This window comes from Babylonia areolata, chromosome 18 (assembly GCF_041734735.1).
Source record: "Babylonia areolata isolate BAREFJ2019XMU chromosome 18, ASM4173473v1, whole genome shotgun sequence".
Classification (NCBI taxonomy): domain Eukaryota; kingdom Metazoa; phylum Mollusca; class Gastropoda; order Neogastropoda; family Buccinidae; genus Babylonia; species Babylonia areolata.
The window spans coordinates 47422301-47449473 of NC_134893.1; the positions used below are offsets into that span (position 1 = coordinate 47422301).

Sequence of the window (27173 nt, forward strand, 5' to 3'; positions counted from 1 at the left end):
ATAATGGCTTAGTCGCGGAGCCAGACTGAGTGGGCGTCCTTTCCAGAGTGGAGACTGCCACCACGTCCCTCAAACAGCCCCCCATGAACCTACCGACACTGAAGACATTGACAGGACTCACCCCAAGCACGGAAGTGGAGGGGTATCGAAACTGATGTCACCATGAGAGCAGGGCATGAAAGGCCACAGACATTGAGACTGTTTTGTTTATATTGATGATGATGAAGGGGGAGAAGGATGACGATGACGATGTTGCTATGGAAGTCCATTTTGGTTTGGGACTGCGTGACAAGGCTGTACTCTACGCTTCCTGCCATATTGATATCCTGGTGTTAACCAGGCCCGGTAGATACAGACATTTGCAGTGTTGGTCAGGTAATTAGAGCAAAACACCAAAAGACGCATCCTTGAAGTGGATGACACTCGACTGTGTGGTCCCAGTCTCCCCATTTAAGCCCAAAGCACACTCAATTCTGGGTAGGAGCCGGCCACGGGCAGAAAAACCAACCTCCGCTGGGAATCGAAACAGCGTCCTCCCAGCCGTCAGTCCACGACGCTAACCACTTCGCCACGGCGGCTTGTGGAGGAGAACATTTTGTTTACGGGGATCATACTCGAAGCTTGAAGACTTGGGATGACGGCATTTTTTTCTCATCCCGAAAGTCTTGCTGCAAAAGAATGGGTAAGACAAAGAGGAAGATGGGGAGAAAGATGCATTCATCAGACTTTAACTCCTACAGATGACGATGTCCAGGACTAAAAAACATTTCCCCAACAAACATTTTGGCATTTTCTAAGTTTTTGTCTTTTGAATTATCACAAAGACTTAACATACACATGTAATAAACATCATATCTACGGCGGTGAGACTTTCAAGTAATTGAAAGAAAAAGAAAACAAAGAAAAATCAGAAACCACGCACACGCATGTTCACAAACTTTGAGACAGAAGGAGAGAACTCAGAACTCAGAACTCAAAACGTTTTTATTCAAGGAATAAGATTTTAGGCATAGCCTATTCTTCCAATTTGTCCTTGCTAATCTACGTCTATTACAGACAGCACACACATAAATGAAGGGGAAAATTATTGAGGCAGAAGAGAGACAGAGAGACAGAGAGAGATGTTTCTTTCTGGTTTTTGACATATCCAGACATTTATTTCAAATCATCAAAGAGATGCAAACTATAAGGCAGAAAAAGGCAGAAGAAGAACTCTGCTTTCATAACATAGAATACAGTGATCTTGACAAGGAACATCACAAACATTTTGATGAGAACTCCCCGTGAAGAACAGACCAACAGGATTCACGCCCCGCTCGACAAACTTCGGGCGTGTCCAGCGGGGGTCGCCTCTTGCTCCCTGATACCACTACTACCACCACCACCACTACTACTACTACTACTAACTACCACACACTACTACACACCTCCAGAACACTATAGCACGCACACAAGAGAACCGTCACCCCCTGCCAAGCCAAAATGACACACCCCCTTCACTCTCACCCCACCCCTCACCACCACCCTCCCACACTCCCTCCCAGTCCTCTCCCCAAGACTTCGCAGTAGCCGGACTTGCCTGACCATACCCCTCGAACAAGGCTCGTCCATGCGTGTCGAGGTTCGGACATATAAACCGGCAGCGGGCTGAGGTGGTTGGAAGGGTCTCTTTGCCGGTAGGGTGTTGAGGTTCCCGGCATCCTCCTGATTTTCATTGAGCCCCACCCTGAACTGGAACTTCCCCCTCTGCTTGGCTTGTGGCGTTTTTAGTGGCTGGTCATCAGCTTGTGCTGCGGAGTCGGTTGAATCACTGAGTTCTTTGGCATCGCTCTGTTGAGGTGAGGGGGGGTATTTAAAGTTTTGTGTGTTTGATGATGCATTTTTTGGCTTGAATGTGACGTGACGTGAAGTGACGTTTAGTGATTTATTTTTCATGGTCAAGGGTGTAGTGAACTTCCATTTCTTCTTCTTCTTCTTCAGACATGTTCAAGGGTGTATTAACATTTCTTCTTGTTCTTGTTCTTCATTATATCTTTCAAGTTCTTTCTATCTATCGATCCATCTCTCTCTCTCTCTCTCTCTCTCTCTCTCTCTCTCCTTTTCTCTTCATCCTCATTGTAAAAGAGAAGTTAACTGAAGCGATCTAGATTAGCCATGGCTATTGTATCTGTGGTTTCTGACCTTCCTACCTAGTTGTGTCGTTTTACTGAGAATATATTTCAACATTTCTACACAACATTCGTATCTACTTCATTAGAAATTTTAGTGACTGGTCACTTTCCAGCTGAAATGATCACGGTTGTTTTGTGACTGTGAGATATTTTTTAGTTATTCTTTTTCGTTATTTTACTAGTTTTTTTCAATTGTCGTTTTGTTGTTGTTGTTGTTTTCAAAATCTCACTTGCTTGATAACGTTACTAGAAATCATACAACAAAAACTTATCAATCCAGCAACAGCAGCAGCAGCAGTAGTAGTAGAAGTAGCAGTAGTAGTAGTAGTAGTAGTAGTAGTAGTAGTAAGCATCTCTTATATTTCTGATAATGAAGGGTCAGCATTTTGTTTTGCCGAACCATGGAGATAAAACATACATTGTTAACATATCGGCGGCGATTTACTATACAGCCAGTATTAAAGCGCAAGGCCACTGTTACAGGCTCAAAGCAGCCATCATGATTTAGCTTCGAACGAAAATTGCATATTTGATTTGCTTGACCATGACGTGTCTTCCACGTCAGGACGGTCTTGACAGCACAATATTCAATCCTACCGTCGATCGATGATATAGGACTGACAGGTTGTGGCAAAGTATACACGAGTGTGTGAGCGTGTGTGCGAGTATGCTTGCTTGTTTTCGCGCGCTTATGTGTGAGAGTACATGTTCGTGTATGTGTGTGCATTTGTGAGCGTGCACCCAAATCTCATTGCAAAAATTAAGGAGAAATCAAACAGTTCAAATACTCATAATAGGAACAATAATGCCACCTTGCTCCCTTCTCCTAACAAACGTGTGATAGCTTCGTTCAATACCCAAATGAAAAAAAGTATGAACAAACATTAACCATGTTTCAGTTTCAGTTTCAGTAGCTCAAGGAGGCGTCACTGCGTTCGGACAAATCCATATATGCTACACCACATCTGCCAAGCAGATGCCTGACCAGCAGCGTAACCCAACGCGCTTAGTCAGGCCTTGAGAAAAAAAATATATAGATAAGCTTACATAAATAAATAAATAAATAATAATTATTATATAAAAAAGGTAGTAGTAATGAAAATAATGATAAAATAATAATAATAATAATAAATAAATAATTAAATAAATAAGACAACAATGATGATAAATAAGCAAATAAATATAAAACATGAAGACACACATTCACACATACACCCACACATGCATAACAGATATGCCCCAAAAACGCAGTTTCACAGATATGAAAGCACAGTGCAGTCAAATACATATAAACGTACATGAGCTCCAACACATTAACCATGATATGTGGATACTGTCAGACGTTGACACCAAGCAGTCCACATTTAAGTCATTTAAGTCAGGGGCGGTAACTCTCATAACGCCTATACACAGAGATCGATAAACAGTAACTGAGTTAGCGATTTGGCATCGGTTCTTCGTTTGCTTCTAAGTACCAAGAAATATGTTTAAGCTAGACATACAGTAACAAACGGTCATACACAGTTACTAGCACGTAGGCAGACATGAGTAATAGGTACTCAGACATATATGTATATATATATATATATATATATATATAGAGAGAGAGAGAGAGAGAGAGAGAGAGAGATGCATAGATAGATAGATCACTCATATGAAATTTTGCACAGCCCATTCAGTTATTCCATACCACCCCATACCGGTGTGTGTGTGTGTGCGTGTGCGTGTGCGCACACGCGCGCGTGTATGTATGTGTGTCCATGTGCATGTGTATGTTTGCACGTGAGTTTGTATTTTAGTATGTATGCCTGTCTGTGTGCATTTGTTTTTGTCGCGTGGTACTCCCTGAAGTACCAATGCCATCACTCCAGCTCCTGACCACAGCCAGCCACCAATTCCATATTCCACGTACACGTGTGTTTTTTGGTGGTTGTTTTTGTTCATTCTACTACAACCCGTTTGCCAGGACTAATGTAGGTGGAGAGGTGAAAATACAACTAGAACCAGGTGTGGTTCGGATACCAGTCGGCAGTCTTCACGTGACATCGTGTAAAACTCTCCATAAGCAGTATAGAGGTTTTCTGCCACGAAGATTCAGTTTCAGTTTCAGTAGCTGAAGGAGGCGTCACTGCGTTCGGACAAATCCATATACGCTACACCACATCTGCCAAGCAGATGCCTGACCAGCAGCGTAACCCAACGCGCTTAGTCAGGCCTTGAGAAAAAAAAACAAACAAACAAACAAAAAAAACACACAAAAAACGAAGAAGTAAAAAAAGACGAAAAGGAAGAAGAAGAGAATGACAAAAAAAAGACGTGAAAGTGTGTGTGTGTGTGTGTGTGTGTGTGTGTGTGTGTGTGTGCGAGTGCATTGGCATGTGCATGTGTGAGTTCTTCGGTTTCGCAAGACCAAATTGATTTGCAGAATCCATTGATTCAGTCATTGTGTTGACATCCCCAAAGTTAAAAAAAAAAATAATAATAACAATTTCTAAAACAAACACACCCGTTTTCGAAACATGCTGTTCTGCTGTCGCTCACAGAGTATAGATCCAGTCTCGTGTCTGAAAAGAAAGGGCTTTTTACTTATCTAATGCTGAATATTTCCAATAACAGATTTTGTTTTAGAGAAGATCTATCTCAAATCTAAATTACCGCTTGAACAACAACTTTTTTTTTTCAAAGTATCGTTTTTGGCTTTATTGTGTGTGTGTGTGTGTGTGTGTGTGTGTGTGTGTGTGTGTGTGTGTGTGTTTTGTTTTGTTTGTTTGTTTTATGTTTGTTTTTGGTTTATAATATTTCTCGATTCGTGATGAGCATTGATCCAAGATACTGCTGCAATGTAGCTGTGCCGCATTGTGACCTGTGATTTCTACAAGTCTGCAAGTTGCATGTCAGAAAAAAACCTTTAAAAAAGCCCCCAAAAAACAAACAAACAAAACAAACAAGACCAGAGCCTTTCTGGGTGGATGCGAACAGGTGAGGGGGGGCGTGGGGGGGGGGGGGAGCGGGTGTTGGGTGGCGGCCCTGCACCCGGTATGCAAATGAACCCCACCCCACGAAGCCCGTGTGACGACACAGCCAGGCTCAGAACCGGTCCGACCAGTTCCCGGTTTCTGTCCGCAAGTCTTGGCCATGGATGAGTGGACATGGGTGAGTGGACAAGCAAAAGAAGCAGAACCACCCTTTACCGGCCGGCGCTTTCACGAGTGACTGGTCAGGTGATTACTAAAGCCTCGTGTAGGGAGTGAGCAGTGGTCTACCTACCCACCCTTTGTGGACGTGCTGACACTTGCGTTCTGAACGAGTCTTTTTGCCCAGCGGAGCACTTCACTTAGCTTTTACCCTTCTGATGACGTCTAGAGATAACAGAGACAAGAGGTCCAGGACCGAATATGCCACTAACGGCTCAAGTCACATAGCGGTACACACACACACACACACACACACACACAGGTCTTGATGCGTCCACTTACTGTGATCTAGCATTTTATCACAAATGTCTGGGCACACACACGCACTTGCACTCCCCTCCCCCTCCCCCCCTCCACCCCCACCCCCTCACATACACATCCTCCCACCTCACACACACACACACACTCACACACACACACACACAAACGCACACACATTCACACACTCTTATACAAAGACCAGAGCGCAAGCGCGTATGCGTGCACTCACGTACACGGGCACACATCATTCAATCAGCAGAGTGGGATTAAGTGTTGCAATTTCGGTTTTCCTGTTCAGTGCACAACCGTGCTTTCATGATGAAGATCGTGCCCACAGTGCATTAGTCACAAAAGGAATTAATCTGTTGCCAGCGTTAGTGTGCATGGCTCCTTAAAAAAAAAAAAAAAAAAAAAAAAAAGCTTTCTACTACTGCAGTCAGAATAACACAGTTGTGACGATTGCCCTTATTTTCTCGTTCGAAACTTATGGTCATGTTGAAAAACAAACCACTGAAATGTAAAAGCATCCATTACTATACTTTGAAAAAAAAAAGCAATGCAATAGTATATTTCTGGGGAAAAAACAATTACCACTTAATACATCCATACATTCTTTGGGGGGTAAAAACAAACACAAAAAAAACCCCAACAAACCAATGCATCCAAAACTTTTGTAGAATTTAAATCCAAACATGGAGGGGAAACAGAAAAACTATAGTGTAGTCTAACTTCTCAACTTCCCAAGCCCCCCCACTTCCACCCCCATCGCACACACACACACACACACACACACACACATGTATATATACACACGTCCCAAAGATACTGTACACAACGCTGGATATATGTTTGAAAGATCAGTGGCACAAGATTTTCCTGTACATATGCAATTACCTCATATGTTCGACTTCGATTGTCTCCCCCACCCCCCTCTCTCTCTCTCTCTCTCTCTCTCTCTCACTCTTCTTACATTTTTCTTTCAATCTCCTTACCTTTACTTTCTCTTGTGATTTTTTTTTTTCAAAAGAATTCATCTTCCATTTTCTTTTCTTTGATTTTTTTTCTATGTTCGTTATAATCACGATTATAAAAGTAACTTCATCCTCTTTAAAGAAATTAAAAAAAAAAAAAAATCCTGGAGTCTGAAAAGCACCAATTTGTGTGTGAAGTGAGCAGGACTAAACTATCCAACCAAAGCCAGCTGGTGATATCAGGGAACAAGGAGCTGGGGTGAAGGTGGGGAAGAATAGAGAGAGAGGGAACTGGGAGGGGGCTGTGTGGTTGTGGGCGAGTACGTTGACTGACAGTACATACCAAAACAACGATAACCGGTGATAAACAAACCACCCACCCCCTCAAAAAATCCCCAGCCTTCAGAGAATAGCGTGGGAGCTTAGTGGATTCCTGGGTGTGGTGAAAAGGGTCAAGTACATAGCTAACAGACGTCCACAGAACCACCCCGTTCGCCGCCGGGTACTTTGTGCTCACTAGAACGGCGCTAAACCTTGAGATAAAAACGGCTTTTTTGTTGTTGTTGTTGTTGTTTGTTTGTTTGTTTGTTTGTTTTCAAGATTCTGAACGTGAATATTTCCAATTTCTGGTGTCATCACTTCTGCATGGGTCGGATTGCCTCGCTCTGTGACGTTTGACCTCTTCTGTGTTGAGACACTCAGGCACGGCAGAGATTCAGAGAGCACACAGACACACGTACAAAATAATACAGACATACAGGTGCAGACACAGAGACACAGACTGACACTCATTCACACATGATAACGCATGGTTAAATCAATACAGATGCAAACACAAACACATGCAAACAGAGAGACACAGAGAGAGAGAGAGAGAGAGAGAGAGAGAGAGAGAGAGAGAGAGAGAGAGAGAGACATCGACTTGGAAATTGCAGCAATAAGCACGCACGAAGGAGCGTTGATTTGAAGTAAGCAGGTTTAAGACGTGAAGCGGATAAACCCGAGATTATTAACCCAATTCACTCCCTCCGTTTCAAGCTGGAATGGTTTGTGAGGTGTGAGCGTTGCAGTGAAGGCGACACACACTTTGGCAAACACACTGCTGATGTCGACCTTAATCCACAAGAGAGAGAGAGAGAGAGAGAGAGAGAGAGAGAGAGAGAGAGAGAGCTCTGGAAGGGGTTTTGGATATAGAATTACCCCATTAAACGACCAGTAATATTTTAATTGTCCGAGAACCTTCGACCACTCCTCTCCCTGTGTCTCTGACCGTGATTTGTTGTTGATGTTGTTGTTGTTATTATCATTATTATTACCGAATTTGGCGTGGCTCTACCAGAATATTGCTTTGATATTCGCCAAACTTGTCCAAATGCAAATATTCGCTACCACCACCACTACCACCACCACCACCACACATCTCATCAACCCCTAGAAAAGGCCAGAGCGGGGGGTGGGAGTGGTGGGGGAGGGGGGACGGCGAGGAGGGAGGGAGGGAGGGATCGGTGGGGTTCAAGAGTGAAAGAGCACTTCAACTGTAGTTGATTCTGTTTTTTATCAGGGGACGAAACGTCTCGTTCCTGTTCGGACAGCGCTAATGGATGGAACTGAGGGTGAACGGATGTGAGAGTGGATGATGTGACAATGGATGATATTGTGACAATGGATGATAGTTTCAGTTTCAGTTTCAGTAGCTCAAGGAGGCGTCACTGCGTTCGGACAAATCCATATACGTTACACCACATCTGCCAAGCAGATGCCTGACCAGCAGCGTAACCCAACGCGCTTAGTCAGGCCTTGAGAAAAAAAAAAGAAGAAAAAAAAGAGGTGAATAAATAATAGATAAGCTTACATAAATAAATAATAATTATAATATAAAAAGGTAGTAGTAATAATAATAATAATAATAATAATAATAATAATAATGATAATAATAATAAATAAATAAGACAACAATGATGATAAATAAACAAATAAATGTAAAACATGAAGACACACATTCACACATACACCCACACATGCATAACAGATATGCACTAAACGTGATAGGATGGAGGGTAAATGATGAGGGTGGATGATGGAAGGCTGGAAGGATGATGGGTGATGGCATGATGGGAGGGAGGAAGGGTGGACAGACGGATGGAAGGGTTCAGGCGTTGTTGTTGTTTTTTTGTTGCAGCGGGTGTCATGATGGGAGGATTGAACCCAGGCCTGTGGACAGGGCTCCTGTTCCTGGCCGTCGTCCTGTCCTCCACCACTGCCCAGTCTCGTGAGTACAGCTCGTGCGTGGGAAAGGCTCTCTCCCCCCCTCCTCCCCCCACTCGCCTCTCTCTTTTGCTTGTTCGTTCCCCTGTGTGTGTGTGTGTGTGTGTGTGTGTGTGTGTGTGTGTGTGTGTGTGTGTGTGTGTGTGTGTGTGTGTGTGTGTGTGTGTGTGTGTCGGGGAATGGGTGTAGACCGCAGAGGAAGGGATCGAGAGAATTACTTGCCTTCATGTGAGTATGTCTGAAGGCACTCGTGATGAATCGAACCAAACCCATAAAAGGTCAAACAAAAGGTTGAAAAACGGTCAAAGGGAAGGAACTGCCAAATGACAAAGAATTATTGCCCTTCTATTGCCCTATTCTATTCTATTCTATTGTCAATTGCCCTATCTATTCAGTTCACGGGGGGAGGGGGGGGGGGGTCGAAAAATGCTTCCAACAAGCTCCCGAGGGGAAATTAAAGTGTCTCCACAACCGACAGAGCGGACAGTTACAAATTTAATGCATATCCAGTGAAACAGATTCTATACTGTGATATATATGTTATACCGTGTCATACGAATGCCCGGCAACTTTTTAAAACTGAAATCAGTCACACAAAGACCACACACACACACACACACAAAGAAGTAAGAAATGTCATGATCAACAGAATAACAAGAGCAGTGAATTAAGAGACCAATCACCAGACAATTGAAATTTTAAATCGGCACTTACTGACTGACCTAGACAGCTGACTCTAACGCTTCGAAAATGAAAACTTTTATTCAGGTATAGCACCTTCTCTTTTGGGTACACTATTTTATTTAAAGAAATAATAATAAAAGTCACCACTACTCACTGGGTATGATTTAAAATCTAAACAATCATCAAAACCCAGAAAGGAAAAGTGGGCTGACGATGGCAGAGAAATTATGACTATACAATTGATTGGTTGACTGATACTGGTTGATTGATTGTTTGATATGGATACTTACAAAGATCATCTCCAAGGTCAAAGACCAAGCTCTAGGAGTTGTACAAACACGTACTCGTTTGCATAATAAGAGCAGCCTACATGGGTAGATTAGACTGAGAGTTGCCTTTTTCCTTAGTCATTCTGTCACGGTTTCGGTCAGTCACACACACACACACACACACACACACACACACACACACACACACACACACACACACACGCACGCACACACACACACACACACACACACACACACACACACACACACACACACATACACACACGTATATTTGACGGTGACAAACTGGGCAGACGACTGTGTTTTGATAATGTTGACGACAATACGAAGGACGACGACGAAGAACGTGATGATAACGGCCATGATGATTGTGTCTTTCAGCTTGTGAACGAACCGATCCGTCCCTCAGTACCACAGACATCGTCGTCAGCATCGATGAAGCCATTGAGTCAGGTGTGTGTTCGTCGACAGCAGGAAAGAAAAGTGGATGCTTCTCTGTCTCTGTATGGTTGTCTGTCTCTTTGTCTAATTGTCACAAACGAAGTGTGTGTATGTGTGTGTGTGTGTGTGTGTGTGTGTGTGTGTGTGTGTGTGTGTGTGTGTGTGTGTGTGTGCGATAAACACACCTAGGAAGCGAGAGAATCTGAGCGCACTGGTTCGAATCACGGCTCAGCCGATGACAATTTCTTCCCCTCCATTAGACCTTGAATGGTGGTCTGGACGCTAGTCATTCGGATGAGACGATAAACAGAGGTCCCGTGTGCAGCATGCACTTAGCGCACGTAAAAGAACCCACGGCAACAAAAGGGTTGTTCCTGGCAAAATTCTGCAGAAAAATCCACTTCGATAGGAAAAACAAATAAAACTGCACACAGGAAAAAATACATAAAAAAAGGTGGCGCTGTAGTGTAGCGACGCGCTCTCCCTGGGGAGAGCAGCCCGAATTTCACACAGAGAAATCTGTTGTGATAAAAAGAAATACAAATACAAATATTTGCCTATTTGCCTGCTGAGCAAGTGTTTTGTCAGTTAGTTACATGGACTTGTCAGCCACGGTGAGCAGCGAAGCCGGCTGATCAATCAACACACTCACCCTGCCTCCTCTGTCTTGCCCAGATTTGATCTTCAACGGTCAACTGGCACGCTTTCGGGACCAGCTGAGGGTGTCTGGAACCCTGTTCTCCACGGTCAACATGGTGCTGGAGCAGCTCAATGCCCGCATTGACCCCAACCAGTATTTCGTGTTGGAGAACACGGCCAACGAAGGCATCACTATCCGACTCATCCAGGAGCTGGATAGAGATGTGAGTACAGGGCGTGGGCAGGGCTGGGCTCTGGGGGTAGGTGGGTGGGTGAAAAAGATGTGTTGTTGTTGAGCAGAAAGGGTAGGGAGAGGGGGTAGTGTGTGTGTGTGTGTGTGTGTGTGTGTGTGTGTGTGTGTGTGTGTGTGTGTGTGTGTAAATAAGACAGAGACAGACAACAACAACAACAAAAAACCAACAACAAAAAAAGACAGTCTGTAAGTAAGGGAGAGGGGTGGGGATGGGAAGGTAGGGGGTGGGTGTGGAGTGGTGGGGATGGAGAGCTTTGAACGGGGTACTTACTGGATGTAACCTGGTTTTTAATTTGAGTAAAAAAAATATTAAAAAAAGGGTTAGGAGTGGGGTGTACACTTCTTAGTTCATTCGTTTTCGGCGTGATTCTTGTACAGTAACTTGTTTGCTGTTTGTTGGGGCATAAATCCGGTATGGTATATCTATCTATCTATCTATATATATATATATATTTTTTTTTTGTAGGGGCACGAATCCTCTATAATAATTTTGTTTGTAGCTGTCACGAATCCTGCATAATAACTTGTCTGTTGCATGTGGGGGCATGAATCTTGTATAATAATTAGTTTGTGTCATGAATCCTGCATAATAGCTTGTTTGCTGTTTGTAGGGGCACGTATCCTGTATAGTATTTTCTTTTGCTGTTTGAAGGGATTGTCGCCGCTGCCAGACGACGACTTGAACTCGCTGAACTTCGTTCTGCGCTGTACACCAGTTGGGACAGGGGCTGTGAGTACACAATTCACAACACAATTCTCTCTCTCTCATTCTGTGTGTGTGTGTGTGTGTGTTTGTGTGTGTGTGTGTGTGTGTGTGTGTGTGTGTGTGTTTGGGTGTTTGTGTGTGAGTGTGTGTGTGTGTGGCTGTGTGTGTGTGTTTGTCTGTGTGTGCGTGTGTGTGTGTGTGTTTGGGTGTTTGTGTGTGAGTGTGTGTGTGTGTGTTTGTGTGTGTGAGTGTGTGTGTGTGTGTGTGTGTGTGTGTGTGTGTGTGTGTGAGTGTTTGTGTGGGGTTTTTTTTGTTTGTTTTGTTTTGTTTTTTTGTTTGTGTGTGTATGCGTAAATATTTTGAAGATTAAAACAATAAAGTCAAAACAATTTAAAAGAGATATGATTATTCTTCCTTTTTTTCTACAAGTTAAGCCTGTTCACACACACACACACACACACACACACACACACACAAACACACAGACACTAAGACACACACACACACACACACACACACACACACACACACATCTCCTTGTTTACGTTCTCAAGCGAGATTCGCGTACGAGCAGATGTAGTTTGTATGCAGCTGACTGACCACAATGGTGTCACTCTGTTTGCGCAGACAACCACCTACAACCTGCGCGTCAACTTGAACGATGTGAACGACAACTCCCCCGTGTTCATCGGCGCTCCTTACACCACCGTTGTCAACGAGGTCAGCAAAGCTCCCATTTCTTATCCCTGTCTGCCTTCACCCTTCCTTCCTTCCTCCTCTGCTTTCTTTCTTTCTTGGCGTTTATATATATTGGGTTTAATTTCTAATCACCTTCAACTGGTGTAAGCCTGAAAACTAAGAGCTGTTTGTGATGAGGACCTACATCTTAAAATTTTGTGATATTTGCAAAATATTTACCAACCTTTTTGAGAAAATTACAAAATTTATAAAAATGCTCGAAGTACGTAAAAGTAAACATTTTCTTGATGGGATATGACTTGAAAATATAATTGTCATAACTTCAATGTTGACAGGATGAGATAACTCTTAATCAGGGTAAGATAACTCAGATTTTAGAAACAAAAATACACAGAATAGTTCGAAAAAAAAGGAAGAAACTTCAAGTGTGTTTATTTTATGGATGGAAATGGTGCTATTATCAATGTATTAGACACAACAACTAAGTGCAATTGTGTTGTTTCCTGCACTATTATGTCATTTCAAAAATAAACATTATACATAACCACTCACATTCACCGACACACACCCTCCAACCAAAACACCCACAAACACTATTACAACACAAAAGCTCACAGTAAATATTATTTCGGCTTGAAGCTTTCATCTGGAAGGTTTCATAATAAATAAATAAAAATTAAAAAAAAGATTTCAAGCTAAAATATTGTGTGTGTTTTTCATATACCCACTTTTCACACAACCCCGCCCCCTACCTCATAGCATGTAATCATCATCAGGATAAACAGAATCACTTAAGTTGGTCAACAACATTACTTTTGTTTTCTATCACGTTTTCGTAGTTGTTATCGTCGATATTGTGCAGAAAATCCAACAAAATTCTAACCACCTCTTCTGTACTGAACGTTCTGACAAACGTGTTGATACGCTCACTAGCTTTGCGCTTTATAAAACGAAAAAACAACAAACAAACAAACAAAAAAACAACAACAAAAAAACACAAAAAACAAAAACAAAATCAACAGCAAACAAACTCATCAAAATCGAGCCAAAAGTTACTGAGAAATTGCTTCAAATACTCATAAAGGCAGTCGCCATTTGCAAGGAAGTAAGCGCATGCAAATGAGTGGCTAGACACCTAATAATGCAGTTACACCTAAACCGCTGGTATATCCGCAGTCGGGTGTGAAAAGGCTGTTAAACAAAACGTTCACAGTTCCTTTCTTTTTCGTTATTTCTATTGTTGTTGTTGGTTTTTACGTCTGTTTAGTAAGTTTGTTGTTTATTTATTAGTTAGTTAGCTAGCTAGTCAGTTAGTTAGCTAGTTAGTTACGTATTTATTGACAAATTTATTTACTTAGTCGTTCATTTTTGTTTATGTTTTTCTTCATTTATCTGTTATTTACTTGGCTGTTTGGTTTGTTTGTTTGTTTTTTCGTTTATCTACCCGTTTATCCACCTGCTTCCCTGCTTCAGCTGACCCCCATCGGGACGACCGTGTTTGACAAAGTGGCAGCGACAGACAACGACCTGGGGACCTTCAAGGAAATCTACTTCACGCTGGTGCCGGCAGTGAGGGATGACGGCAGTGAGCACTTCGCCATTGAGCGTCCCCTGGAAGGTGAGGGCTGCTGGGAAACTGTGGGCGTGGGGGTGGGGGATGCGGAGGGAGGTGAATGTGGGGTTGTGGGGGAGGTGGAGGGGGATCTGAAGCCACTGAGTGCAGTGTTCTTAGTGATGCTTAATGCTTCGTGTGTTGTTGTTTCTATCCCCCCCCCACTCCCCTTTAGCCTCTCTCTCTCTCTCTCTCTCTCTCTCTCTCTCTCTCTCTCTCTCTCTCTCTCTCTCTCTCTCTCTCTCTCTTCGTATCTCCGTCACTCTGTCTCTGTAATTGTCTGTGTCTGTCTGCCTCTGTCTGTCTGTCTGCCTGTCTGTCTCACCCCCCCCCCAACCCCCACCCCCATCTCTCTCTATTTCTGCTTCTGTTCTGTTCTTTTTTCTTTTTCTCAACTCTTCTCTACCCCCCCCCCCCCCCCCACTTTGCACTCTTTCCTTCTGCTTTTATTCCTCCTCTACTCCACTCCCACCCTCGTCTGCTCACTCTTTCCCTCGCCTCTCTTTCTTTTCCATTGTAATCCTCCTCTCTTCGCTCTCTTCCCTTGCAGGCTACGTCACTGTCAAGAAACAGCTGGACTATGAGCAGCTGGCGGGGCTGGGACAGACCTTCTACATCGTCAACATCTCGGCCTCAGACCGCTCCGTGCCAGAGTCGGGCCGACGAGTCGTCTACACCACGCTGACGATCGAGATCACTGACGGCGACGACCTGGAGCCTGCGTTCGAGTACGAGACGTGCACGCGCTTCAACGGCGTGTGCTACAACCCCCGTTTCACCACCACCATCACTTCGGGGGTGCTGGTAAGTGGTTTTGGTATGGACTGGTGTGCTGAGGCCCTTGTTCTTTTTGTTTGTTTATTTATTCATTTACTTATTTACTTATCTGTTTATTCATCTATTTATCTATCTGTTTATTTACTGATTTATTCTTTTATTCACTGGCTGATTTTTGTCACTTATGTTCATTGATGTATTCATTTGGGCGTGGGAAGTAGTTTGTAACCGTTGACATTTGATAGAGAGTTCCAAACCCACCCATCCCCATCACACCATCACCATTTCACACCCCTTAGCTCCCACCCACCCACCCCACTCCCCTCACCCAGCCACCTTCACCATCCTTCCCCCTTCTCTCGTATCATTAAACTGACAGCAGTAACCGTGTGGGAAAAAAAAACAACAAAACAAACAAACAAACACACAACAACATCGTGTAAATCAGCAACAGCAGCAATGATGAAAACTTTTTCCAGCAATGAAATAAAAGAACTAAAATTGGTGATTGCGTGAACAGCATGGTGGACGTTTAACTACCTTCAGGCCACAGCTCTGGTTTTGAACGTAGAATCCGAACCTGGCTCCCTGTCCCTGTTTTAGTATCGGTCATTCGTTTTAGACATCCATCGCCAAGTGACACAAGGGAAGTAACTTCCACACAGTTGCCAGTCAGCTCTTATGGCCAAAGTTGTGGATTTACGATTTCATGCGATTCTAGCTAGCTGTTGGGAGAACATGAAACTGGTTTCCTGCATAAAATGGAAGAAACTGGTATTTTTTTCGGAGAAATGATCTCATCCTGCACCTAAGAGGAGAAAACTTTACCAACCAAAATGCTTTCCTGTATATACTAGAAGAAAATGTGTCCGATTTATACGCCCTTCTGTCCACGGAAGAAAATGTGACCAACGTAATGCTTAAACTGTACAAAATGGAAGAAACGGGACCGTTTTAACACTTTCGTGTTCATACTAAGAGAAAACACGACCGATGTGATCCTATTCCATACAGACTGTAAGGAAAGCGTGATTGATATAATGCTGTTCTATGCTTGATGGGGAGAAATGTATGACCGATATAATTCTGCATTATATATCCCATGAAAAAACGTGACCGGTTTAATAAATGTAAGTCAGTACAAACCGGGAGGAAACGTTCAGCGGATTACATCACGTCACATGCCCTGTGCTCCATGCTTGCAGACGCAAGGAGAACTGGTGATCTACCCGTACCCAGCCTTTGCCCCCATCCAGCGCACGACCACCATCCGGGCACGTGATCTGGACACGCTGGACTCTCCCATTCGCTTCGCTATTCAGGAAAGTAAGTGTCAAGGTCGCGAGAAGAAGAAATTCAAAACAAATGCTTTCTCGGAAGCTTTGGGTTAAACGGTCTGTTGTGTGTATGTTTGTTTTGTTTTTTCTGTGCTGTGCTGTGCTGTGTTGCGTTGTGGTATGGCGTGGTGTTCTGTGCTGAGCTGTGCTGTGCTGTGCTGCGCTGTGCTGTGATATTCTGCACTGTACTGTGATGTGCTGTTCTGCACAGTATTGTATAGTACTGTACTGTACTGTACTCTACTGTACTGCACAATGCATACAACACCGCATTTAGAGTCTGAGATGGAGCTGACACTGTTGCAGCCATTCCCGAGGGCTACGAGCAGGCCTTCTCCGTGTTCTCCGAGCCCCCTGCCGCCGGGTCTGGCTCCGACCTGTACAGAGCCCAACTCTTCCAGAACGCCACCATCAACCGCTCCTTCACCACCACCGTCAGAATCTTCATTCGTGTACGTCTCTAGTGTTTGGTTGTCTTTGAGTGGGAAGGGGCGCAGATGTGTGTGTGTGTGTGTGTGTGTGTGTGTGAGAGAGAGAGAGAGAGAGAGAGTCTGTGTGATTAAGGATGTAGGTCCAGACGTCTCCTTTTCTTACTCACTCCCTCCCTCACTCACTCTGTTTCTGTCTCTCTCCATCTTTCTGCATCTCAGTCTCCCCATCCGCTTTTCGTTTCAAGCAAATGTTGTTTTTCTACTCTTTCTCTCAATTCCTTCCCTTTCTTTTCTCCTTTCTTTTCTCCTTCTCTCTCTCTCTCTCTCTCTCTCTCTCTCTCTCTGTATTGTACCTCTTGATATTTTCTTCTTTTTTTTCATCTTCTTTTCCTTTTACTGCGATTGAAGACACTAAACCGGTGCAGATACCATTACTTTTTTGCTTCTTTTTTTTTTCTTCTATCAGACTCAGCTGACCAAGCATGGGGGCGATTCTTATTGGGTTTTCTTGTTGTTGTTGTTAACAGGCTATCGAAGAGACTGACCAGAACCGGTACGAGCGAGCGCTGGTGACGGCCACCATCCTGCCCGCCAACGACTTCAACCCCATCATCACGAGCAGCATCAACTCTTTCGTCGGCTACATCCCGGAGAACTCTCCCAGGGGGACCCTCATCACCGACTTCTCCGGCACTCAGTTTATTCGTCTGCAGATCGTCGACAGCGATGTGGTAGGTGTTTTTATTTTTCATTTCTTTTTTTTAAAATTTTATTGTTTTATTTCTAAGGTGGTGGTGGTTGTCGTAGTAGTGGTGGTGATGCTGATCGATGATGCTAGTAACACAGGGTGGTGACGATTACTGTTGTTGTTTTGGTGGTGGCAGCGATGGTGGTAGTGGCGGTGATGATATTCGATAGTGCAGATGACAATGGTGATGATGGTCATTGCTGTTGTTTTGGTGGTAGCAGTGCTGGTGGTAGTATTGGTGATGATTATCGATGGTGCAGATGACAGTGGTTATGATGATTACTGTTGTTTTGATGGTAGTGGTGCTGGTGGTAGAGGTGGTGATGATTATCGATGGTGCAGATGACAGTGGTTATGATGATTACTGTTGTTTTGGTGGTGGCAGCGATGGTGGTAGTGGTGGTGATAATGTTCGATAGTGCAGATGACAATGGTGATGACGGTCACTGTTGTTGTTTTGGCGGTAGTGGTGCTGGTGGTAGAGGTGGTGATGATGGTCGATGGTGATGATGACAGTGGTGATGACGGTCACTGTTGTTGTTTTGGTGGTGGCAGCGATGGTGGTAGTATTGATGATGATTATTGATGGTCCAGATGACAGTGGTTATGATGATTGCTGTTGTTTTGGTGGTAGCAGTGCTGGTGGTAGTGGTGGTGATGATGATCGATGGTGATGATGACAGTGGTTATGATGATTGCTGTTGTTGTTTTTGGTGGTGGCAGTGCTGGTGGTAGAGGTGGTGATGATGGTCGATGGTGCAGATGACAGTGGTTATGATGATTGCTGTTGTTTTGATGGTAGTGGTGCTGGTGGTAGAGGTGGTGATGATGGTCGATGGTGCTGATGACAGTGGTGATGACGGTCACTGTTGTTGTTTTGGTGGTGGTGGTGCTGGTGGTAGTATTGGTGATGATTATCGATGGTGCAGATGACAGTGGTTATGATGATTACTGTTGTTTTGATGGTAGTGGTGCTGGTGGTAGAGGTGGTGATGATGGTCGATGGTGATGATGACAGTGGTGATGATGATTACTGTTGTTTTGATGGTAGTGGTGCTGGTGGTAGAGGTGGTGATGATGGTCGATGGTGATGATGACAGTGGTGATGACGGTCACTGTTGTTGTTTTGGTGGTGGCAGCGATGGTGGTAGTATTGATGATGATTATTGATGGTGCAGATGACAGTGGTTATGATGATTGCTGTTGTTTTGATGGTAGTGGTGCTGGTGGTAGTATTGATGATGATTATTGATGGTGCAGATGACAGTGGTTATGATGATTGCTGTTGTTTTGATGGTAGTGGTGCTGGTGGTAGAGGTGGTGATGATGGTCGATGGTGATGATGACAGTGGTTATGATGATTGCTGTTGTTGTTTTTGGCGGTAGTGGTGGTGGTAGAGGTGGTGATGATGATCGATGGTGATGATGACAGTGGTTATGATGATTGCTGTTGTTGTTTTTGGTGGTGGCAGTGCTGGTGGTAGAGGTGGTGATGATGATCGATGGTGATGATGACAGTGGTTATGATGATTGCTGTTGTTGTTTTTGGTGGTGGCAGTGCTGGTGGTAGAGGTGGTGATGATGGTCGATGGTGCAGATGACAGTGGTGATGACGGTCACTGTTGTTGTTTTGGTGGTAGTGGTGCTGGTGGTAGTATTGGTGATGATTATCGATGGTGCAGATGACAGTGGTTATGATGATTACTGTTGTTTTGGTGGTAGCAGTGCTGGTGGTAGTGGTGGTGATGATGATCGATGGTGATGATGACAGTGGTGATGACGGTTACTGTTGTTGTTTTGGTGGAAGTGGTGTTGGTGGTAGTGGTGGTGCTGGTTTGTATTGGTAAATAAGAATCGAATACGCTCTGCTTTCTTTTTTTTTTTTTTCTTCTTCAAAGATCCGAACCTGAAAATAATGCAGACCACTATCCTGACATTAGAGAGAGCAAGTGATACAGAAGGGTCCAAACCATTCCGAAAATTGGCACACGAAAATTACCCCCTTTCCCTCAGCCAGCCATGAAGACAAAAGCAAAGTGCAATTACTTCCCTTGTTGCATTGCTTTTTTTGTTAACTTTCACCACACACACACACACACACACACACACACACACACACACACACACACACACACCTTTATTTGCTTTTTCTGTCGCAACAACATCTGTCGTTGTTGTTGTTAATTAATTTTGTTGTTGCTGCTGCTGTTGTTCCTGCTTTATTTCCTGGTTGATAAATTGCATGTACATGCTGGTTTTAGCTGATCTCGAAATGCGGTACCACCTGTCTCTTTTCATGCATATTTCTTGTTATATTATGTTCATTTACTTATTCATCTATCAATTTAGAGGACTCATGGTTTTGTTCTTTTGTTTCCCATCAGCTGAGCAACGACCCCGACCCGTTCTACACCTTCACAGTGCAGGATACGTCACTCTTCACCGTGACGTCAGACCAGTTCATCGCTCTGAACTCTGATGTCCTGGACTACGAGTCCAGCCCTGTCATCATTTTTGGCGTATGTTTGGCGTGTAGCGCATATCCCACAATATAAGTGTATTCTGTATGAAATTACTTCTTTTTTTTGTAGGTTTTCAAATGTTCTTCTACACTTCTCTTTTTTTAGTAACTGTAGAATAGAATAGAATATGTTGTACCGGGATCACAAGGAATATTGGGGGCGGGGTGTGGGGGGGAGGGATAGTGCATAACAAGATACGAACATAAATCGAAAATCATACACAAACACAGATACAGTAGAAATAAGATACATACAAGTGCATATCAATATAAAAACTTGTGCATACTTACGCATGCACGCACTGCACACACACACACACACACACACACACACACACACACACACACACACACACACACACACACGTTTGAACAGAAGCTGCATATTACATGTGGATGGGGCTGATGACTAAATATTCAGGTAGATGGTTGTTGGTTGCACAATTCTATTTATCATACTGGATTTGTTCGAGAGACAGGGCATTGACTGCTTTGAGGAAAAAGCTATTGGCGAAGCGATTGGTTTTCGTCCTTATACTTCTGTACCGTCGGCCAGAGGGGAGCATCTCGGAAATCCCAAAAGCTGGATGTGATTCGTCCTGGCTGATTGATTTTGCTCTGTATAGCAGTAGATAAAACATAATAGTGGAATAATTGAGATAAGACATGAAGAAGAAAGTGAGAGGGAGCTAGAACACACTACGCAGACAGGTAGAAACTAGAAACGTTATTTTTCCGTTTCCTTAGCTTTGCTTGGTGACAACGTATTGGGAAATGTTTCTCTTTTAGAACCTGAAAAAGCATTTCTCTATCCTGTTTTGTTTGATGTACATCCTGCAAACTTCTTAAGTGTGTTGGTTTAGTTGTAGAGTTGTATCAGGTCACGCATATCATCCGTATCAGATATTTTCAGTTGTTATTTTGTTGGATCCTAACCGCCCTTCACTACCCTTCGTTCAGGACGTTTTACATACTAATGTATCGGTATCAGTATCCGTTCTTGTCGTTGTTTAAGAAGCTGTATCTCCGTTCATGTGTGTCAGGAAAAAATCATGACCTGTCTTCGCTGTAATGTAACAGACTTTTGTTGTTGTTTGTTTGTTTGTTGTTGTTGTTGTTGTTATGTTCTTCCCCCACCCCTACCCCCTGTACATTCTTATTCATTGTCCGTTACATTAATAAACTTCACCCTCCCTCCGGTGTGCAGGTGGTGGTGACGGAGGGAAGCACAGCAGAGAGGAGGTCGTCCACCTCCACCTTCACCGTCAGCGTGCAGGACCGCAACGACTTCGCTCCTGTCTTCCAGTCCCCGAGCTACGCCGTGTCCATCCCGGAGGGCGACTACACCTTCAGCAACCAGCAGTTCCTCACGGTCAGACCTCAGCGGGGCTGCTCGGGGTGGAGAGTGGGGGGCTGGGGGGGGGGTGAGGGGGCGTGGGGGGGGGGTAGTCGTCAGTTATCTGCTGATTGACGCTCACTTTCCACACATTTAGTTACTTAGTTATCTAAGAATGGTGTAAAACAGCATTCTACATGTATTTTGAAAAGGTTAAAGTACTGTAGCCTTTGATGGCCATCATGGCAGTTTATTTGTATCCACTGTGTCTAGGGCACGGTATAGCAAGGCGGGGCCCAATCCTCTCCTTCCGTTCACACCTGGATATTGTGAAGAAAAACGTAGTAAAGTGCCTTTCCCAAAGACATAACACAACGCCAGAACGGGCCTTCAAACCCTGATCACTGGTGAACACTGGATCAGAAGTCCAACGAACAAATAAAAAAACATATGCGTCTGAAAAATAATATGAACAAACACGAAAAAAAAATAGTATTCATCAAACTGAATTTGACCTGCTGAGCTTAGAGCTCTCCGCACACCCTTAACACTTTCACCGCCAGTCAATTTAGAGTACAAAATTCCCTTGTGGTATAAACACAGAAAAGACAGTGGCTAAGAATAGCTGGGGATTTCCCCTGCGATGTATTGAAAATATGGCCTATCCTACCACCGAACATCAAGAGCAGTAGGTTCATGGATAACAGACCAATGAATGGTCACCTTTCAGTGACATGGGTCATCTACCACGCCTGTGCATAAATGCGAGCTTGGCGGTGAAAGGGTTAATCAGCCTTTCAGAACAACTGACACAATTTAAAGATGAAAATAACTGGCTCTGTAGCCAGGTTGGTTCTCTCGCATTCACGTACACAGTATGCTTACTGAGAACACCAATGGCACAAACTGACCGAACAACCCACAGAGTTTCGTTCATGTATGGCATGGGCGATTTCGACCCATCCACATCGACTGCTACGGAGAATCTTGCATGGTATGGATTTCTGCAGCCGGCGAGCAATATCCGCAGATAACGATATGACTTGGGAGTAGGGGTGGTGGTGGGGCAAGAGGTGGGTGGAGTGGGGATAAGAGGAGGCAAGAGTCAGCCAGGGTGACGGAGAGGTACGGCAGAACGTAGTGGACTTTGGGAAGAACCTGTAAAGAAACTGTTTGACTCTGTGGTGTGAGTAGGGTGTGTAAGAAAATGGAGTTGTTGTGCGGAATATGAGGTCTCGGGAGGTAGCTGATTAGGTGGGTGGATAAGAGGATGGGTCGGAATGTAGACGAATGAAATGGGGTGTGGTGTGGGGGTGATTGGTGTGAGAGGGAATCTGGAGTATATCAACGTGATATTAGTACATTGATGACGGGAAAACAAGGATAGGGGCGGGTAGTAAGTAGGTGGATAGGCGTGTAAATTGACAGGTAGTTGAGCGAGTGAGAAGGAAGAGGAGAAAAAGAACTGTACTGTTCTGCAAGAGTCAGTTAGTCTTATCAATAAGACAGTCGGTCAATCAGTTAGTTGAATATTTAGTTAGCTACTCAGTTGGCCATGTAGTAAGTTCACTGGTTGTCTGGTTTCCTGGCAATCACTTCGGGATGAGCTTGAAGCCTGCCTTAAGTCAGTAAATCCACCAGCCGGCTATATGGTCAGTTCACATATTCAGTGATCAGAGCAACTAACATGGATAGATGAGGGAGGGGATGAGTGTTTATTTCTCAGTTTTTCCATATTTGTTTGTTTGTTTGAATACTTCTTGTTGAGATCATTATTTACCTGTTCAGTATACATCACTGTGTTTTACAGGTGAGTGCAACTGATGCCGACACAGGCTTCAATCAGGTAGTGACGTATTCCATCGACGCCGTCAACAACAACGGCGGCTCCCTCTTCTCCATCAGCAGCGGCAGCGGCGTGCTGTCGGCGGTGGGTGTCCTGACCCGTGGCTCCTTGTACACTGTCGTCGTGAAGGCCTCCGACAGCCCTACCTTTGGGGAGAGCAGGTAGAGAGAGAGTGTGTGTGTGTGTGCGTGCGTGTGTGTGTATGTGTGTGTCTATATATATATGTGTGTGTGTGTGTGTGTGTGTGCGCGCGTGTGTGTTAGCTCCCGCAGTCAAGAGCTGATAAGTACTTGCGATGAAAAAAAAGAAAAAAAAGCCTGCATATAATTTTAGCACACTATATTGTGAATCTGAATCTGCTGGCAGGTTCAGCACAGCAGCAGTGGTGGTAAACGTCACAAAATCCATCAACCAAGGGCCCAGCATCCCTGCCAATGTCTACAACGTCTTCATCAGTGAAGGCGTGCCACTCGCCACCTCCATCTTTGCCACGCCGGTAAACAGTTAAACACATATACTCTGATTAAATGAAAGAAAAGCGTAGATAGAAAATAAATAAATAAATGACTAAATAGACAAGTAAATGACTAGATACTTGAATAGGTAATCAAATAGATAAACAAATGAATGCAAAACAAAACAAACACAAAAAAACAACTTAAATGCACGTAGATTTATTCTAAAGAAGCGCTGTTGGTAAAGAATTGTTTCTTCTCTTTGAAGAAGAACCAGCAATGGATAAAAACAAACAAACAATGGATCTCTTAAAGTCAGAACCAGTAATACTGCCTCTCGCCAGCAGATCTGGCAGTTGGTCCTTCCGGTTTTAAGGTTAACTCACTCAGTACGGCCAGTCCTCTCTTCTCCTCTAGACAGACCCCTCGGATGTCCTGTCGGTGTCTGAATGACCCAACCTTTTGCTTCCGTCGTCAGAATTGTGGTATTCTTTGTCAACATTCACCTCTTCAGTATAAGAGCCTTCCGCTTGCAATATTTTGATGATGGTAATTGGGGTGAAACGCTGTTAACGTCGTCTCTTTCGCCGTTCGTATGGAGAGAGTTAAGAACGAGCATCAGTTCATTTCAAGTTCAGACCTGGTCAGCAGTTCCTGTACGTTTGTTGTTTCTGTGCCATTTCTTGCATCACTGTGCCATGCATGTATTCTCTTGTTATCGTGCTGTGCTTGTCTTGTAGTGTTATTTTATCATGTTCGTGTTTCAGGCTTCTGATCCTGAAGGAGATGAGCTCACTTACTCCATCATCTCCGGCAACTCACAGAATGATTTCCTCATTGGAAGCTCTGAGTACGTACATCTCTCGTGTACAAGTTTGTGAATAACTGGTTGGATGGAATGGCTGGATGGTTGGTTGGTTGATTTGCGGGGTTTTTTTAATTCTTTTTTTATGTGACGATGATGATAGTATTGCTATAACAAGGATGGAAATGATGTTAATAGCAGTGATTTCTTCGCGTGGTGATAGTTGAGGTCTTGCTTTGGAGATCAGTCCTCATCTTTCTGTTAAGTCTTCCTCGTCCTCTTTTGACATAGCTGCATGACTGTTTAAAAGGCACTGTGTGTTTAGTGTGTGAGGAGTGCGAGGTGTGTGTGTGTGTGTGTGTGTGTGTGTGTGTGTGTGTGTGTGTGTGTGTGTGTGTGTGTGTGTGTGTGTTTGCTTACGTGCGCGCGCTTGAGTGTGTATGTGTTTGTGTTTGCGTGCTGTGTTTTTGTATGTAGATACGTATGTTGTTGTTTTTTATCATTATGTTTGAATTTTCTATTGCGCGGGGGATACTTGCGCCTTCAGAAACTGGAGTTACTCATTTTTATGTGTGTGCTTTTTTTTTGCTTTTTTTTTTAATTCCTGCAGTGGCACGGTGCGAAATCGTGCTCGGCTGGACTTCGAGACTCGCCCTTCCTACAGTCTGGTCATTTTCGTACAAGACCAGAGTCTGAGAGTAAGTCTGGTCTCGTATTTAGTCATCAATAAAAAATTACTGAGTTGTAAATGGCGGGAAGAATGAATTACAATAAATAAAAGTCACTGGTCCTGAACTCCACAATAATTATAACACATATTTCCGCATAACAGCAGCAACAAGAACGACCCAAAGAAATCGCTCAACTACTTTTGTCTTGCACAAAACATCTTTTTCCCATGATAAGACAATTCTTACTCAAACGAATCCGTGCTGAATTTCCATCAGGATTAGGTCAGTGTGGAATTTTAGCTCTCTCTCTCTCTCTGTCTGTCTCTCTGTCTGTCTCCCTCTCTCTCTTTATCTATCTATCTATCTATCTATCTATCTATCTGTATCATTCTCTGTCTTTCTTTCTGCCTCTTCCTCTCGTTTTTTTCTCACTGAGTGAAGAGGGCTAACACGTATCAGTGATGATGACGGTGGTGTGGTGGATGCTTGCAGTCAGCGACCACGACCCTGAGCGTGACAGTCACGGACATCAACGACAACAACCCTTCCTTCCTCAATGCCTCATACGTCTTCTTCGTGCCTGAAAACCAGGCTGGCTACATCGTCGGTTCTGTGGAGGTGAGCTTATTTATCACCATTGTTGTCTTATTTATTTATTTATTTATTTTATTTTTTATTATTTTTTTAATTATTTTTATTTATTTATTTATTTATTTATTTTAAAAAAAAAATCATTTTATTAGTATTACTATTATTATTACTACTACCTTTTTCTATATTATAATTATTATTCATTTATTTATTTATCTATGTAAGCTTATCTATTATTTATTCCCCTGTTTTTTTTTGTTTTTTTTTTTTTTTTTTTTCTCAAGGCCTGACTAAGCGCGTTGGGTTACGCTGCTGGTCAGGCATCTGCTTGGCAGATGTGGTGTAGCGTATATGGTTTGTCCGAACGCAGTGACGCCTCCTTGAGCAACTGAAACTGAAACTGAAACTGAGCTTGAGTGTATAATTTATTGTGAATCAACCCGATGTTTGCAAAAAAAAAAAAAAAAGTCCTGAAATCTTCATCAGGAAAAAAGAAGAATATTTTTTTCGTATGTGTGTGTGTGTGTGTGTGTGTGTGTGTGTGTGTGTGTGTGTGTGTGTGTGTGTGTGTGTGTGTGTGAGTAATTGGCTATGTCCTCATGGGTATGAAATGAGGGTTTAGATGTTTATTTCATATCTTAAAGAAAAAAAAAAGCTCAACAAATGTCTTAATAGTGATCAGGGTATACTTACTGCAGATTCACTCATTCAGCAAGATTTCACTGTGACTTGTTTCATGTGTAGTCAGGCCTGTTTTGTATAATCATATAAAAAAAGCATAGAGAAAATGGGTAGATGTAAAAAGAAGATCGTGATGAACTTTGCATCGATGCTCCAAAACCTGCAGCGAAGTTTGTATCCAGTACATCCTGAACGTGACCTGACATTTTCCAAGTGATTACGGAACAGGACTGCAAACCTCTTTCAGAATATTGTTTTGGATTCCGTGTTTAGTGTCCCAGCCAAACTATTGAACGAAACGTGAAAAGTGCAATGATGGAAACTTAATTCAAACATAAACAAGAGAGGCAAGGCCTTCAAGACTCACTTGTGATACACTTTAAAAAAAATCTAATCGTTAAAAAGTATTCTGTATAATTTCAAAATGTAATGTTTTAGATGAGAAAGATCAGTTTAAAGCAAATTAAGTCGACTAGCATTAATTACAGAGTAATTTCCCTTTTTTACTATCTGCACCAAAACGTTTGCAAAATAAATAAAACTAAAGTATTTGCAGAGAAAATGGCAATGTTAAAGTTTACCACGGACACACACACACACACACACACACACACACACACACAGAGAGAGAGAGAGAGAGAGAGAGAGAGAGAGAGAGAGAGAGACAACCGAACACCGGGTTAAAACATAGACTCACTTTGTTTACACAAGTGAGTCAAAAAGCTACGGTATGTACATTAGATATTTGTATTTGTATTTGTTTTTATCACAACATATTCCTCTGTGTG

General features: G+C 43.3%; 1 protein-coding gene across 1 annotated transcript in view; it reads left to right on the forward strand.

The window, feature by feature from the left end:
- The first annotated feature begins 8787 nt into the window (after nt 1-8787).
- The window catches only part of LOC143292254 (cadherin-99C-like), an 18848-nt gene continuing 462 nt past the window's right edge, over nt 8788-27173 (forward strand). Inside the window, exons 1-17 of the mRNA XM_076602441.1 lie at nt 8788-8866; nt 10218-10289; nt 10953-11176; nt 11822-11899; nt 12503-12595; nt 14048-14192; nt 14737-14990; nt 16169-16289; nt 16607-16752; nt 17259-17462; nt 19864-19998; nt 21208-21372; nt 23147-23343; nt 23549-23678; nt 24405-24487; nt 25053-25140; nt 25606-25731. Coding sequence (XP_076458556.1) covers nt 8788-8866; nt 10218-10289; nt 10953-11176; nt 11822-11899; nt 12503-12595; nt 14048-14192; nt 14737-14990; nt 16169-16289; nt 16607-16752; nt 17259-17462; nt 19864-19998; nt 21208-21372; nt 23147-23343; nt 23549-23678; nt 24405-24487; nt 25053-25140; nt 25606-25731 — 2340 coding nt within the window. The remainder of the gene's footprint in view (nt 8867-10217; nt 10290-10952; nt 11177-11821; nt 11900-12502; nt 12596-14047; nt 14193-14736; nt 14991-16168; nt 16290-16606; nt 16753-17258; nt 17463-19863; nt 19999-21207; nt 21373-23146; nt 23344-23548; nt 23679-24404; nt 24488-25052; nt 25141-25605; nt 25732-27173) is intronic.